The following is a 15,885-nucleotide window of genomic DNA, read 5'->3' on the forward strand; positions in this document are numbered from 1 at the left end:
TTCTTGTGTTAGTGTTAGTTTCTTAACGTTTCTACCATGGACTGCAACAGAAACACTACATCCCTTTTTTCGTGGAATGTAAGATAAATGATAAGTTAATGATGAAATATGTCGATTTGTTTCTCTGTCATTTTAAGGGAACTTCAGAAACCTGGACATGGTTTTAATTACTGACTCCCTAAAGTAAAATTTGATTAAGAAGCCCAATATGCTCCCTGAAATAGTTTTGACTGATGCACCTTTGTAAAATGCCAGCGTTGGAGCAATTGCTCTTGTAGAATGCGCTTTAACTTTCATATTTTCATCTGCATATGCTGTTTTGATTGCCTTGACAATCCAACTGTTGTTACTGGTTTATGTTATTCTTTAAATGCACAAAAAATAACCTAAAACTGTCTGGCGCTTCCAACATATGTCGAAAATCTTTAGTAATTTCTAAATAGATTTTCAAAAATCTCAGGATCCAAAAGTCGCCTTTTAAGTACAGGCATACACTAAAAAAGAAGCGGCGGGAAATTTTTTCTTCGAAATTCCGTGATCATATTCCAACTTAGATTACAAATTTACCAAATTAAATACCGAAGTGTCATGTTCTGAGAATTGTAATGCCCTTTAATAGTTGCCTTTTTTACGATTGGTTAAAACTTTATATATAAAGGAGAACACATAAAGACTGCAAGAATTTTGTTCGCAAAGAAAAACAAGATGAGCTTTTTACAAACCAACTAAACTAACATTCAACGTGTTGAAGGTAAGAAAGAATATCACGATTTAAGATCGTGTATGTACAACATCAAGGTAACTGAATACAAAGGGAGAATGATTTATATATTTTGGCGAAATTGTCAATGTAAACGCTATATTGAAATTTCGGAAGAAAACAAAAAGCTGATAGATGACAAAAAGTGGGATGAACTGGTCAAAATAGAAGGCGTTTATATCCATTATAACAATCAATGTACAACAGGACACAAGAACTGTGGAAGGCCTTCATACGTTGTCTGCTTTAAATGTGGTTGTAACATCGAAAAGAAATCTTACACAGTAAGTATATATATATATACATATATATATATATATATACAACGTCTCAGAATGTGACGACTCTATTTGCTACACTGCTCCATCGGATCAAATTGATACAGGGAAGATATATAAACGTATAGAAAGGTCTGAATTCCCAACGATGTTAGAACTGTAAAATTTGCGATGCAAATTTTTGGTCGTTCCCTTCGCGGGACTCGAACTCGTACTGCTGTGACATCTATGGCAACACCGCCTGCACAAATCCAGCGCCCTAGACCACTCGGCCAGCTAGGCTATATATAAAATATAGCTTTCGCTGGCCGGGTCATTCCTCCTCGTAGGATTAATCTAGGGCTGTAACGTAGTACACGATGTATGCGAGTCCCGCGGAGGGAACGACCAAAAATTTGCATCGCAAATTTGACAGTTCTAACATCGTTGGGAATTTTTCAGACCTTTCTTTATATAAATATATATATATATATGTGTGTTTGTGTGTGTGTGTGTGTGTGTGTGTGTGTGTGTGTGTGTGTGTGTGTGTGTGTGTGTGTGTGTGTGTGTGTGTGTGTGTGTGTGTGTGAATGTAATCGTGTATTTTTTTCCATCGAATGACTGAGGCATTTTTTTAACTAAACTCTTTATTTTGAAACTGCATTGCACCAATTAGATATTTTGTTTTTTTTCAAAAGCAAGAAAGAAACGTTTCTTTACTTTTGTGCTGTATTTATAAACATGGCAGCATTGGGTGTTTTCCGGTCGGAGTTATCGACTGAATCTTTAAATATAAAGCTATATTTAAGAGATAGACACCAAGTGGGTGGTTTTGAGAGACAAAAGATATATTTACGGCGACAACGACGGACACAAAGAGATGACATAAGCTCACAAAGACCTGTCATTTGTGTGAGCTTGAGACAAAAAGCGAGCACATTCATACTACACTACAGAAAATTTAAAATCAAATCAAAAAAGTATTAAGCATAAAGATTGCACTACTTAAAAATAAAGGGTTTACTTCAGCAAGTCGATGAGGTCGAATTAAAATAGAAGAGATCGTGAAGAGGTGTCCTTTGCAAGTGACCAACGAGAGTTCTTTTGAACACCAAACATGTTCGACGTGTTTTAAAACCTTTATCATATGGCAGTAGTAAAAGGCTTTGTTACAGCAATAAATATCATTTATAGGAAACGATGTTAAATGATAACCGATCGACTTCCTGGTAGACAACTTAATCATTAAAGTTATGTAATACCTTCTATTGAATACTTTCTATATCGATATAAATAACATATTCTACATTAAAAAGGCTAAATTTGTTGCCATTATTATTTTAGTAGGCAAAAGATTAAACCATATATACCACTTGATTTACCGGTTTTAATCAGTCGTATATATCTATTTCAGGGCAGAGGAGACAGTTCGTTCATATCTATGCCAATTCATCATTAAAAAGGAACTTGAGAGATTGGCAGTATTGTAAAAAATGCAGGGGCGGATCCAGGATTTGAGTTTAAGGGGGACGTTAATTGAATTAAATGCCGTGCAATTATTATGAGGTGAAACTTATGTTTTGTTTGGTCAAATGAAGTCATTTGTGAAACTTTTATATTAAGAATGAAAATGGGGCGAAAAGGAACCAAAAACATAAAACAACAAAAAAGCAGCAACAAAAAACAAACCAAAAAGAAATAGAATTCAGGAGCAACAATCATTTCTGGTGTAAAAAGTTATGACCCCTAAAATACTAGCGACAATATATAAAAATATTTCATTCATTATATTAATGCCGATAAGTGCTAGCTACCAAATATTCTTTTAAAACCGAGCTGCCCAACAGATTATATAGCGAGCACCATTAAAATTTGATATAATAAATGGCGCCCGCTTAATAGGTTCTTGCTTGTCATCAATTCAAAAACATCCAACACTGATAACAGAACAGCCAACTACTACAAGGAAAAAAGCAGACGACATATAAAAGTATGTCCCGATAAACGGAACACGCAGAGGGAAAATTCTAAAAACAATTACTTGGAGATTGTTCGATACATCGTACTATGAAAGAAAGGTCCTGTGTCTGTTTGTTTGTTTGGTTTTTTCACTATAAATAAAGTACTGTATAAAAGTACATTTCATGTGAACTAGGTTCATGTATCGTGATTTTTTAGCACTATTATAACATTAATTAACTCATATCTAAAAAAAAAATCAAATTATTAAAGAAGTTTCTTTATATATGTTTACTGGATATGTATAAAACTCCACACGAATGGGTGGGCTAAATGAAAAAACACAAATATCGAATTATGTTCAAAAGAAATATCAAAGCATTTATTTCTGAACAGCAACAATGTATATTTCTATACGTATGTTAACTTCTAAAATTTCGCTGAAGGAATACGATATTTTTGTCGATAATTAAACAAGTAAAACACTTTTGTCACTTTGGTCAATTTGTCAATTTATCAATATAAAACATTCTTTTAATTATGAGATAAGCTAAGAAAACAGCAAAAGTAGTACAAAACATATCCCATCTTCGTTTTTTTAAATGTGTGCGATTGGTCGTCCGTATGATTTACAAATTTCAAAGCCGCATCTGTATATTGTTCTACCCAAACACATGTTTGTTCGTTTGTTTATTTTTATATTGTTATTATAATCAGTGTATATTTTATTCCATAAATTTAAACTATATTGTCTGACCAGATTTTTGTGTTTTTGTTATGGAATGTGATGTAATAAAATCTGGAATTAGTCACAGATTATTTCTAGCTTGCACTGCATTAGATATTTAGGCTACATCATATTTGTATTTCCGAACAAAAATCTGTTCTAGTAAAACTGTACATTCGCTTTAAAATTTGATGTTCAGTTGTAAGCAAAATATGGCTGTAGTAACACGTTTTGTGCAGGAAGGAAACATGTATACATATTGCATACATATAGAATACTGTATAAAGAAGCATTAAGCAAAGTTTTCGTGAACATGATAATTGCATTTTGAACGTCGACTAAAATTATCCTGACAACTAATATCCTAGACTTTGACTTTAGCAAAACATTAAATATTTTCAAAAACTAAATTACGAATAACATCAATTTCATATATTTTGATTTTTCAACACTACACTTCCATGTTTAGTTATTGTTTCGACTATCTATCTTCCTATATTATTCTGAATTTTGTCGCTTAATCTGCGGTGGTTCACAATTTTAGGTCACCACTTTTGAATTAAATAAAGTGCAACGAATTATAGATGGGACATAAATGTTAGTATTATAAGTCAATTCATTTAAGTTTTTAATTCGAGATTTCAAGTCGTGTATAAGCATTATTTATACCAATTTATTTTTCATGTAACGTTAAAAATATATACAACATTTCCTTCCGAAACTGCCTAATTTTCACTAAAAACATTGTAAAAATGCAGCGCATATTTTACAGTGAAACAATTCTACTTCAATAAATTTAAGATTTATAAAACATTTTCTGTTGAATGTTTTGAAAATTAAGGGAACATATAATTTTAATGAGACTAAATAAATGTTATTAATTTACATTAAAAAGAGTAAAAAGGTCAAGATTTAGTATATATTCAAAAGGCATGTCGAAACGAGCGAAAAACACCTGCCTCATACTGACGAAAATCTATCGTTTTTTTAATTTAAATCGATAGTTTCCTACATTTGTTAAAATCTCATGAAAATTATTTAAATTGCGATGATAATTTTTATGTTCTTTTAGTACGAAATGGATGATTTTCAATATAGTTTGCTTGTTAAAACAGAAATCACGAGTATACTGCCATTGGTGAGTACAATGCAGCACACATTCGAAAAAAGGACTGGCTAATTGTTAAACAAATTACGTGGAACTTTGTAGGAACAATTGGCGTGGTCATTGACTTTAGAGAAAAAGTAAACTGATCTAAAGTTGTGTCTTAGTAATCAAAATACTTCAATTCTTTTTAAATAAAATGACAAACAACGTTAATTCTTTATTATTTTTTATTTAAACATGAAGTGTTGACATTTTTTTAAGTTCTGTACTTCCGCGTTTAGTTATTGTTTCGATTATCTCCCTTTCTATACTTTTTTTAACCTGTGATGTACATACCGATAATCCTCCTTTAGAATTAATAAATGTGAAAAATTATGAGTTAACTTTTTCAAAATAAATACGCGTACAAAACTCTAAACTATAAGCGCGTTTTAATTTTGATATAACAACAAAATTTGCAATACGTGCGTTTTTTATGTTCTTTACTTTCTATAATATCGCCATTCTTCATTGCGGAATATGCTGGTACGCGGCGTCTACCAATACTACAATTCAGAGACCCTTGGCTGAATAATGATACATTCACACGGTTTTTAGATTTTGAAAATGATCTAGGGAGGAACCGCGTTATTTCTTTCTCGTTATACGATGTACATTATAGATGAGAAATAAATGCTAGTAATATAAATTAATTTATTTAAGTTCCTTTTCAATCCGAGATTTCTAGTCATGTGTGTGCATTTTATACCAATTTATTTTTCATGTAACGTAAGAAATATATACAAGATTTCCTTCCGAAACTTCAAAGTAAGATAACTGTACCTAATTTTCACAAAAAAACATTACCAAAATGAAGCGCGTTTTTCCGGAAGTGAAACGATTCTACTTCAAAAATTTAAGATAGCAGCGTAGATCTGTATTTATAGGTCTTTGGTGGCATGTTGAGCTTTCATAAATATGTAAAAATCCGAGTTAAAAAATTTGTTAGCTCATTTTTGTTGCATATTACAGTCGAACCTCGATGTGTCGAACTCGGATTAGTCGAACTAATTACAAACTAATAACAAAAGTTTCACTAGTGAATCTGAAATTTTATCGTAATATTGTAGAGCACATGGTTTGACGGTACTCCTGATTTTGAATCAAACAAAGCAGCATGTTATGAACCATGGCGTTTTTTAAACGCATGACATTACGAAGTACCTTGTAAAGTGGAGCACATGTACATGTACAAGCATCACAAACAATGTAAATACAGAATCAATTATGGACAAAACTACTAGTATTTCACGTTTATCCTCGACCTCGGATTACTCGAACCTCGGATAACTCGAACATTTTTGCATGATCCTTTCGACTTCGACTTAACGAGGTTCGAATGTACTTAAAAAATCATTTGGTTTTACTTATAAGTAATCATTTTTTTACTAAATTAAGGTATAAATGTCAAAAATATTAAAATTTATCCAATATCTTCTCAGTGTTGAATGTTAAAAATAATAACCCTTTTTTATAAGGGAATGTATTATTTTAATGACAATAAATGGATGTTATTAATTAACATTGAAAAGGATAAAAAACAAAAGGTCATGATTTAGTATATATTTAAAATTCATGTCCAAACAAACGAAAAACACCAGCCTCATACTGACGAACATATACTAAAGGCATCGATAGTTTCCTACATTTGTGAAAATCTAGTTAAAATTACTTAAATTGCGATAGTTTTCATGTTCTTTTAGTACGAAATGGATGATTTTCAATATAGTTGTTTGCTTGTTAAAAGAGAAAACTTCCGTGCATTGCCATTGGTGAGTATAATGCAACACACATTTAAAAAAGACCGCCTAATTGTTATACAAATCACGTGGAAATGTAAGAAACATGGGCGTCGTCATTGACTTCAGAGGGAAAAAAATGCTCTTAAGTTGTATTTGAGTAATAAGAATATTTCAATTTTTTTTTAATGAAATGACGAACAACGTTGATTCCTTTGTGTCATTTTTGAACATGAAGTGTTGACTTTTTTCAGTTCTTTACTTCCGCGTTTAGTTATTGTTTCGATTATCTCCCTCTTTATACTATTTTGAAGCTGGGGTTGATTACGTCTAAATCGCGACAAATTCGATGTACATACTGAACATCCTACTTAAGTAAGAATAAGTGTGCCAAATCATAAGTTAACTCACGTGAGTTAAGTATAAAAAATTCGCGTACAAAACACTAAAGCGTTGTAAGTGCATGCTAGTTTTAATATAACGAAATTGCAATTCGTGCGTATTTGAAGTTCTTTTCTTTCTATAATATCACCATTCTTAACCGTCGAATAAGCTGATACACGGCGTCTACCAATAAAACAATTCACAGATTCTGACTGATTAATGACACATTTATACGATTTTTCAATAAATTTTGAAAATAATCTAGGGAGGAACATATGACCGCACGTTATTTCTTTCTCGAAAACTGTGTACATATTTCAATGTTCTTAAAGTGGTAGTGCCATTTTTATGATGTTGTTTTGTTTTGTTTTTTTTTTTTTTTTTGTTTTGTTTGTTTTGGTTTCTGTTTGTTTCAGTGGTTTTTTGTACTGTTTGTTTTGTTATGTTCAGTTTCGTGTGAGTCAATGTTGTTTACATTGTTATTGTGTTTGCATCTTATGATTTTTGGGGGTTTGTTTTGTTGCTTCACGTTTTCGGGGATATGGAGTGTTTGTTTTGTTTTGTCGTTTTTGTATATTATTTTAATATTTTTGTACTCTTACAAAATCTCAATAATTTTAGGATGTCACATATCGTGAATGTAGCAGACCTATTTGACCCAACAGCATGATATGCTTGTTCAATTTTGTACCTGGTTTAATTTTGGCGATGAATACGAGGTTAAAATGACTTTTAGGCCACGCAAAATGATGCTGGTTATTCATACATTATTATTTTTTTTAGGAATGTTAAGAAACTACCTATCCATAGACTTTGTTAAATCCCTTTTTTTCATACATCGAAAATCAAAAATCACCCATTGTTGTATACTTCGAAAAAAACAAGTTTTCTGTTTGAAGTGGCCTGTTAATGACAACGATGTCAATAGAAGGACAATATTTTGATTTGGCTTTTTTAAAGTATCAAGTTTTTCATTTTCTTTTTATATAAGCCATTTAACCTTGTTCAAATCATTAGCGTGAATGTTGTTTTTTTTTTCAGTAAGTAGCTGCCAGGTGGATGGGTATTTTAATGAAGTGGATACAAAGTACATATCATCTTTAAACTGATTAAATATAATGAGTTAGAATTAATTTTATATTGCATACAAAAATTTTGCAAAGAATGGTTGGCTTATACAAAATTGGCGGTTTTTGCAGTTGACGATGCCTTTTTTCAAAATTGAATCTTACTTATCTGTTTGTATTATGGAACTCACTCCTATTTTTTTCTTCTGATTTTTTTATTAGTCATTTATAAAGTATTTTAAAGATTTATTTACTCTAGTCATCATGACAATTTTTAGAGTAAGTGAATAATTTCATCTTTAAAATACTTTCTAAATGACTAACGTTTTAACAAATATGTTCATAACATAAATTCTTTGAATATTTGTTTAAAAGTTCGATTGTTCGTTTTGCTAAGGTTAAATTTATCCCAATCAAATAAATTCGATATTGATTTATAGTTGATAATGGTTTCGTCATTCATAATTCACCACTGCCATATTAATTATTTCCCTGCAACTAAGTATAATATATCACCAGAATTCCGTTTTCTAATAAAATAAATTATTGGAAGAGATTTAAAATTGATCAAGAGAATGAATGGAGAAGGATAACATTCATAAGATACAATTAAAGGACGTATAGTTTCATTTTTATGGCTTTACGATGACGTGTGATTTCACGTCCATACTTTAAAAAAAAGGATTTCAACTATTAGGTAGATATCTCTACGATTTCTCCTTCCGGTCATTGATAAGCTTGAGCTAGGTTACGCCTGACGTAAGTCTGGTCTTGACCTGACATGTTTCATCCCGGTGGGGTTGTTGTCTCTGTCATATTCAACATATCCGTTCTCCTCATATGGTCTTTGATAAGCGTCCATTAGTGTATTATTTAACTCGGTCCTTTATACTTAAATTGAACAATGATTTTCCCCGCACAGACAGACATGTCATATGATTCTGATTTTTATTACCGTGCCATGCAGTGCCTTGCTATTCCTTAAATACATGTAAGCTGAACGGAATTCTAAACGCCAAGACACTTGTCTAGTGATCAACGAAAAATACGTGACACGCAATGGGCCATGTAAACCCTCATCCGCCTCTAATTGCACTGTTTTAATTTTGTGCAAATTTGGCAAAAATGAGCAATTAAAGTTTTTTTTATCCCTCTATCATTTTGAGAAGACACACACACACTTTTATTAGTTTTTTTGGATCTGTCCCTGACTTTTTTATGCATTTATGGATGACCATTTTATTTTGAACAAAATATAAGAAAATTTAATGACAACGTCATGTATTACATGTAGATATAAAAAATTTAAAAAAAAACTCTTTATATTTTTTATTTATGATACAGGAAAAGATTACCAGGAACAGTTTCTGAGTATAAACCTATTGCACCAGTCTGTCCCATTTAAGAAAAATAATAACGAAGTTAAAGGTTCATTTTATAGCACATTTTAATTTTTGACAGCTTTTAACTCTTGAAATAAGGAAGTCACGTGTTCCGATATTAAAACACTCGAATGATTCAGATTACCAACAGCCTTCCTCCAAATGTAAACATGATATATCAGCACAAAAAATGAACATGTGATATGGGTCACAACTTCCGAACTTTAATCCAGTTTTCAGAAGAAAAAAAAACAGCAACAACGAGGGCGATAAAATAGATTTCTAAAAATAAATTAGCTATACCATGTTAATAAACCATTTACTCATATCTGCTTTTACATATGCAAGTATCTCTGTCACCGGGAAAATGCCACAATGCTTGGTCACATATGCACTAATTAGCCACCCACCCCTCCTTTGTTATTGGCTTCATTGCAAGATGGGCAATGCATTATACTTGTTCGAATCTAACTGTGGCGGATCTAGGAACTCCTTCCTCCTTTTTAAAAAAAAATATTGCTAATTTGGTGCAAAAATTGGATAGAAATGAGCAAATGATAGCCATAGAAAAACCCCTTCTTTCATAATTTCTGAACCGCATACAACCTTTTTATGAATTCCTGGATCCAACCCTCCCTACATTGAAACATCCATTTCAAAAATCAGACAATATGATTTCACTCAAGGATGCTTTTTTATTTGAAAAGACCATTATCTGATCTCTGCATCACCGGCTTTGTGCAGAAATTGTTCAATAGAATCTTAGAAAAATGATGTTTTTCGACAGTTATCTGCACTTGAAATGTTCATTTTCAGTGCATTTCCATGATGAAACTATAACTCTATTTACCAACATGATATGGAAAATCTTGTCTTATTTCCTTGATTCTGATGGTGCAAATAGGCAAATTAAACTTTAAAATGGTGGGGTTTTTCGTACCATGTTTCACGCACTGCCTGATTCTTACGTGGACTGACACTTAAATACGAAATGAATGCATGGCTTCCCATGTTAAGAATAAGTTAAAGGGATGGCTATCATAAACTTGCGCGTCAATTTCACATCATTATTATTTTGAATCACATTTGAATACAAGTTGTTTTTTTACCCTGGTCAGTTAACTAGTGTAGCTAATTAAACACTTCAAAACCTGCTTAATGGTTACATTACATGTACTGTAAACCTGACAATACAAAAGCATATATCTTGGTAGTTCATTCTTCCACAGTTAAGTCCAGTTAAAACATTTGCCCGGCCTACAGGAGCACATTGAAGCTTTAGGAATTACATTTTAGTTAGGTTTCACTGTAGTTTTGTCAAACTGGACCTAAACAGACAATATTGTATATTGAATTCCAATGGAATTTGCAAATCCCAGTAAGAAAAAGAAGCAATTCAGTCTTGGTCGTTTTATTCAGAAATCAACCGACTCAATGTCCAATGTAACCATATATTTATCAGTTTTATCTATGTTAGCAAATATTTTGTATTTTTGTTCATAAATTTCTTAAGCTATATCTACTAAACAAACGCTACTGCCAAGTAATGAACCAAACACTTTCCATACTTTTTTGTCCGGATGCCAAATTTTAACTATGAAAATTCATGTACGGAATGTGTATACGGTGTATATACTTAAGTATAATGTATATTACACGATATAGAAAGGGTTTCATTACTGTGTGGGTAGATTTATTAAGGGTATGACATAGTGCCCATAAATAGAACTAGGGCAAACTACGCAAGTCAGTATACTATGGCTGTCCCTATGGACACTTTGGATAAATTACAACACGACATCATAATCGATATAGCCGCTTGAAAACCGCTGGGAATCCTCAAAATAAAATCAAGATTTTAAAAATAGGATTCAAATTAGCTATTTCGCAGATGTAAAAATAGAATTTTCACTCGCTCTCTTGTTATGACAACATATATCATAAAGAGCAGGTCATGACACGTTAGATAGGCTACCATATTGGATTAATAAATGTTATCTTTTTCATATATAAGTATAGTTTCTGGAAAATTGATTCATGTGATCTTCAACATTGAATACAATTACAAAAAAAGAATATAGTAAACAGCTTACCTTATGACACTTCGACTCCATTTTGTAGAATTCTTGTAAATTATCCAACACTTTATGTAATATGGCGGAATACTGCTTGCGTGGCGAATGTATTTTCAATATATCGATAGTCATTAATGCATACAAACAACACAAGATGTTCAATTTCACAGAGATCTACGTGTGGAATTTGAATTCACAACTTCAATGGCAATGGTAAGAATTTCCCTAAAAGAGGAGAACAAAGGGTTTCATAAAATATTTTCCTCATTCAAAGAACGACATTTTTGTCGGCCATTAAAACAACTTATCTAAATATTTAAATATCTACAAGGTAGATGTTAAGTTCAGACACGATAGGATGTGTAAGAATTTTGTTCTTTGTCTAAAGCTATTAACACTTTTCTGCAAAATAAAATAATTATGTAGATCACAAAATGAATTTGTTTTTTCACGATTTTATTTTATTTTACATTTGTATTTACACTTTTCAAATGGTATTATTATTTTACGAATGTGCGAACAAACGATATATCAGAACAGAAGAGAAGCCGTTTAGATGTCGAAAGTTTAATTTATATTTTTTCCAAGCTAATAATCATAAGTTATTCAGATCATGTTTATAACCATATGCAGTTCAGCTATCACATTGGTTTCGTAAAATCTAGACAATTATTGGTGGCGTTTGTTGTCGCTAAATACGGTAGTACTTAGTCAACAGTTTATATTTTAACGTTTCTTTCCTTGTCATGTGCGTGTCACCATTCAACTTCTATCACAGTCATAATTATCATTTGTGAATAAATTATTCCACAAAACTAGAAACATAGTAGACCTAGTTCTGAGAAATACTTCATCGCATTATTCAAACAAGATATTTGACATCTTTCTTTTAGACGCAAGAAATTGTAGAAGCGATCATTTAACACTGGACATATATGAAACTACAAATTCCGCGGCAAATTTTTATCATTGGACAAGGAAGTTAGAGTTACTTCCCTTCTCATATAAGCCCAAAGATTTGTTAATATTGATCTAAATACATAATCTCTGACTGAATTAAATTCGTCATTGACTTTTGAAAACTCTGATTGTATAGGATTATCTTTAAAATACTGAAAATTAGTTAAGATTTTGGGGGATTAAGATACATGTACATATATATATATATATATATATATGTACATGTCTATTCCTATACGAATCTAACCTAGTTTCCCGTCATGTATTTTTATAATTTACTTCCACTGATCCGACACGCAGCTCGACAACTTTCTCTCAATAAATATAAAATGTGTTAACTTCCAGAGATGCCATCATTGCTATAATATAAGTTTTTGTCATCTTTGGATGTGAAAACACGACACGTCAAAGGCTTATAAAATTTTATAGAGATTAACATTATCTAAATTCAGTTAATATTGAACACATGTAGTTTTCAATTACATCCTAATCAAGAGTCAAATTTCTTCATTTTAGTTAATTCTGGTTGATTTCATAAAAAAAATAAAGCATAAAGCATAAAATGGTAAATAAAGAAATATATAGGTATCAACCAAAAATGACCTATGTAATATGAACTGAAAAAGTTTTACCACTTTTCCTCTACAAACTGCAGGTAGAACAATCCCTTTCTTAATAAGCATATCTCAAGCAACTTCTAACTCTGTCAATTAATTTCTATTCATTGATCAAGAATTTAAGAGAATTATACGAAATGAAAGTACTTTGAACAAAAGTGATTCCTGAAAAGTGGACTTCAACTACTATAGATCTAGATGCAAGGTCAACATAAATTAGGTTTACGTGACCTAATAAAGCGTACTATATTTAGTACAAAATTATTGACCAGGTAAAAGTGTTCCATGTAATCAAAATCGAATTCCAACAAATACTGTCGCTTTGCCAATGTCGTACATGAAGATGCGCAATGACAGTGAATTTCATACATAGTTCTTAATTTCGTTTATATGTACTGAGTATCTGAAATCGGATTTATGCCAGGGCGGTATATTGGCCAAAAGCTATGCTAAGTTTTAATATTGTGTCGCTTTATTGTATCAATTTTAAGTGCAATCACTCGATCATATGATTTTATTGATATCTATCTAAAATCCGAGGACTTGGCTTTCATAACAGAAAAAAATCCTAGCCGGGTCCAAAAGAATTCGTCGGTTGGAACCCACCCTAATTTATCAAAAAAAAGTCGATTACCACCCCATCTACAACAGAGTGTACTTGTATAATATATATATGACAAGCACAAATGTATTTAACATCTGTTTTGATAAGGCACCTGTAAGGACCGTCTCTGGGATTAATTTCGTGCAGCGTGCTTGCGTCTAGTGCTGGAGATTTTCATTTCGACCCCCCCGAGTCGTACCAAAAACTTAGTTTTCCTATTTCTCTGCAAAGCACGTGGCATACAGGAGATACAATGATGACTGATTTGCCCAGAGTATAAAATTAACGTGTCCGAGTATGGGGACATGTCTAACTATGGGTTATGGCTTCCGTGGATAATCCGACCCAGCGTGTTACTAATACAAACCAGGGTCTGTTCGATTGATAAAAATGTTCTCATTCCGAAATGTCATGGAATGTTCACAACAACCAATCTACCGATTCAGTTATGTTTCCAGTCCGCATACAAATGGTACAGTGACCCCTGTGTACACCCGAACCAGTTTTTGGAATTTATTCGGTTAAAACTTGTTTGATACATCCAGGTTAAAAATACATTTCGATAAATTGATATGAAAACCTCAAAAATTGTCTGGTTTAGACAAGTTTCTGATTATGAAGGGCTCGGATTTCACCGTATAATCTTGGGGGAAGGGCGGGGACAGAGATCAATAATTAAGGCAAAAACTGTTGTGTTGATTTTACAATGACGCTCACATCAATATTCATGTCACTTTTCAAAATCTCTGGATCTTCACCGGCAGAGCATGTACACAACATTGGATCGTGTTTCAAAAGATGGGCAAGGCCGTATTTTTCGCAGGCGAAAAACCGAAACCTGAAATCCTGAATTCGCCCCATTTCGTTTCCGGATATAATAAGCATTTTTTTTCCATTTTTATAGCCTACTCAATGATGATTTTTTTCGGTTTATTGATGTGACAAACAATAGTAAATGGTATTTTTCTTTTGATCATATAAATATTGATACTGCAAAAAATGGTAATAGGACAAAGAAAGGCTCCAGTCATGAGAACTAATAAATCGCCAGTAATATACCTTATATTTAAAGATAGTTATCATTTATATAGTTATCTTCACTTATTTACGTATATATAGACCAAGTGAATCTGTTATAGATAAACCAATGTTTATGAAAAACGTACTTCTTCTTTCGATTTTATATATTTGAGACCATCCCTACATTTTATCTACATTGTGTAATGTAAAGTGTGAATGGCTACCGTATACGTGTTTCGCTAGTATAGTGAGAAATTATTGTATTTACGGTACTGGCGTAACAATTAGCGGGAATTTTCCCAGCGGTCACTTTCTAGCCCAACGCAGTAGTGCAAACAAATTAAGTTCCTATGGTTTATTTCTAATTATCATTTTTCTGCATAATACACAGTCCGTGTATATATGTATCTCTTGAGAAGGTTCTCACATTTGGTTTAGACACAGGTTTCTCTAATAAAATGGGGTCTTGTTGGTTTATCCTGGCCGACAAAATCGTCAATGATTGTGATTGTGTTTTATATTGTTGGAGTCAATTTTTCCAGTAAGTTATGAATTGTATGAAATTGTTTATAAATTGTGCATTTTTTGGTAAACAACGTACATGTTATTTGCAATAGGTGTCTATTATGCCTGCTGGGCTATGGGCAATATCATATATTGTAATTTACACATTGCATTGTATAATTTGCTGTTACCAGCATATTGAGTGTACCGCCCACTATTTTTGACAACTGCTCATTTCTATTCAACATATTTATTTCATTACATTTAGTATATATAATTTTTTTTAGGTTTCTATGCTTATTTATTGACAAAAAACAAGTTAAATACAGCTAATCTTGTATAAACCAAACCCTGGATAACCGCAAACCTGCGTAAACCATTTATATATTATGCAGTCTATTCCCGGCCTCTTCTATACCCTTCTTCTATACCCCTCGATCCCACTTCCCGCTCCTTTTCTATAACCCTCTCTTCAAGTTCCCAAACTTCTTCTATAACCCCCGCTCCTGCTTCCCATCGCTTTTCTATAACCCTCGTTCCCACTTCCCATCCCTCTTCTATACCCTCGCTCCCATTATCCACTCCTCTTTTATAACCCTCGCTCCTATTTTCCACCCCTCTTCTATAACCCTCGCTCAAAATTTGCACCCCTCTTCTATCACCCTCGCTCCTACACTCCGCCC

At 32.4% G+C, this 15,885-nt stretch overlaps 1 protein-coding gene across 1 annotated transcript in view; it reads right to left on the bottom strand.

Annotated features, from left to right (window-relative positions):
- Positions 1 to 15,885, bottom strand: part of LOC148626537 (uncharacterized) — a 50,814-nt gene that overhangs the window by 34,217 nt on the left and 712 nt on the right. Inside the window, exon 2 of the mRNA XM_088570590.1 lies at positions 11,516 to 11,722. Within this exon, the coding sequence (XP_088426716.1) occupies positions 11,516 to 11,629 (114 nt within the window). The 5' untranslated portion in view covers positions 11,630 to 11,722. The remainder of the gene's footprint in view (positions 1 to 11,515; positions 11,723 to 15,885) is intronic.

This window comes from Perna viridis, chromosome 2 (assembly GCF_037379345.1).
Source record: "Perna viridis isolate PV_CMFRI_1.1 ecotype Kerala chromosome 2, ASM3737934v1, whole genome shotgun sequence".
Taxonomy (NCBI): domain Eukaryota; kingdom Metazoa; phylum Mollusca; class Bivalvia; order Mytilida; family Mytilidae; genus Perna; species Perna viridis.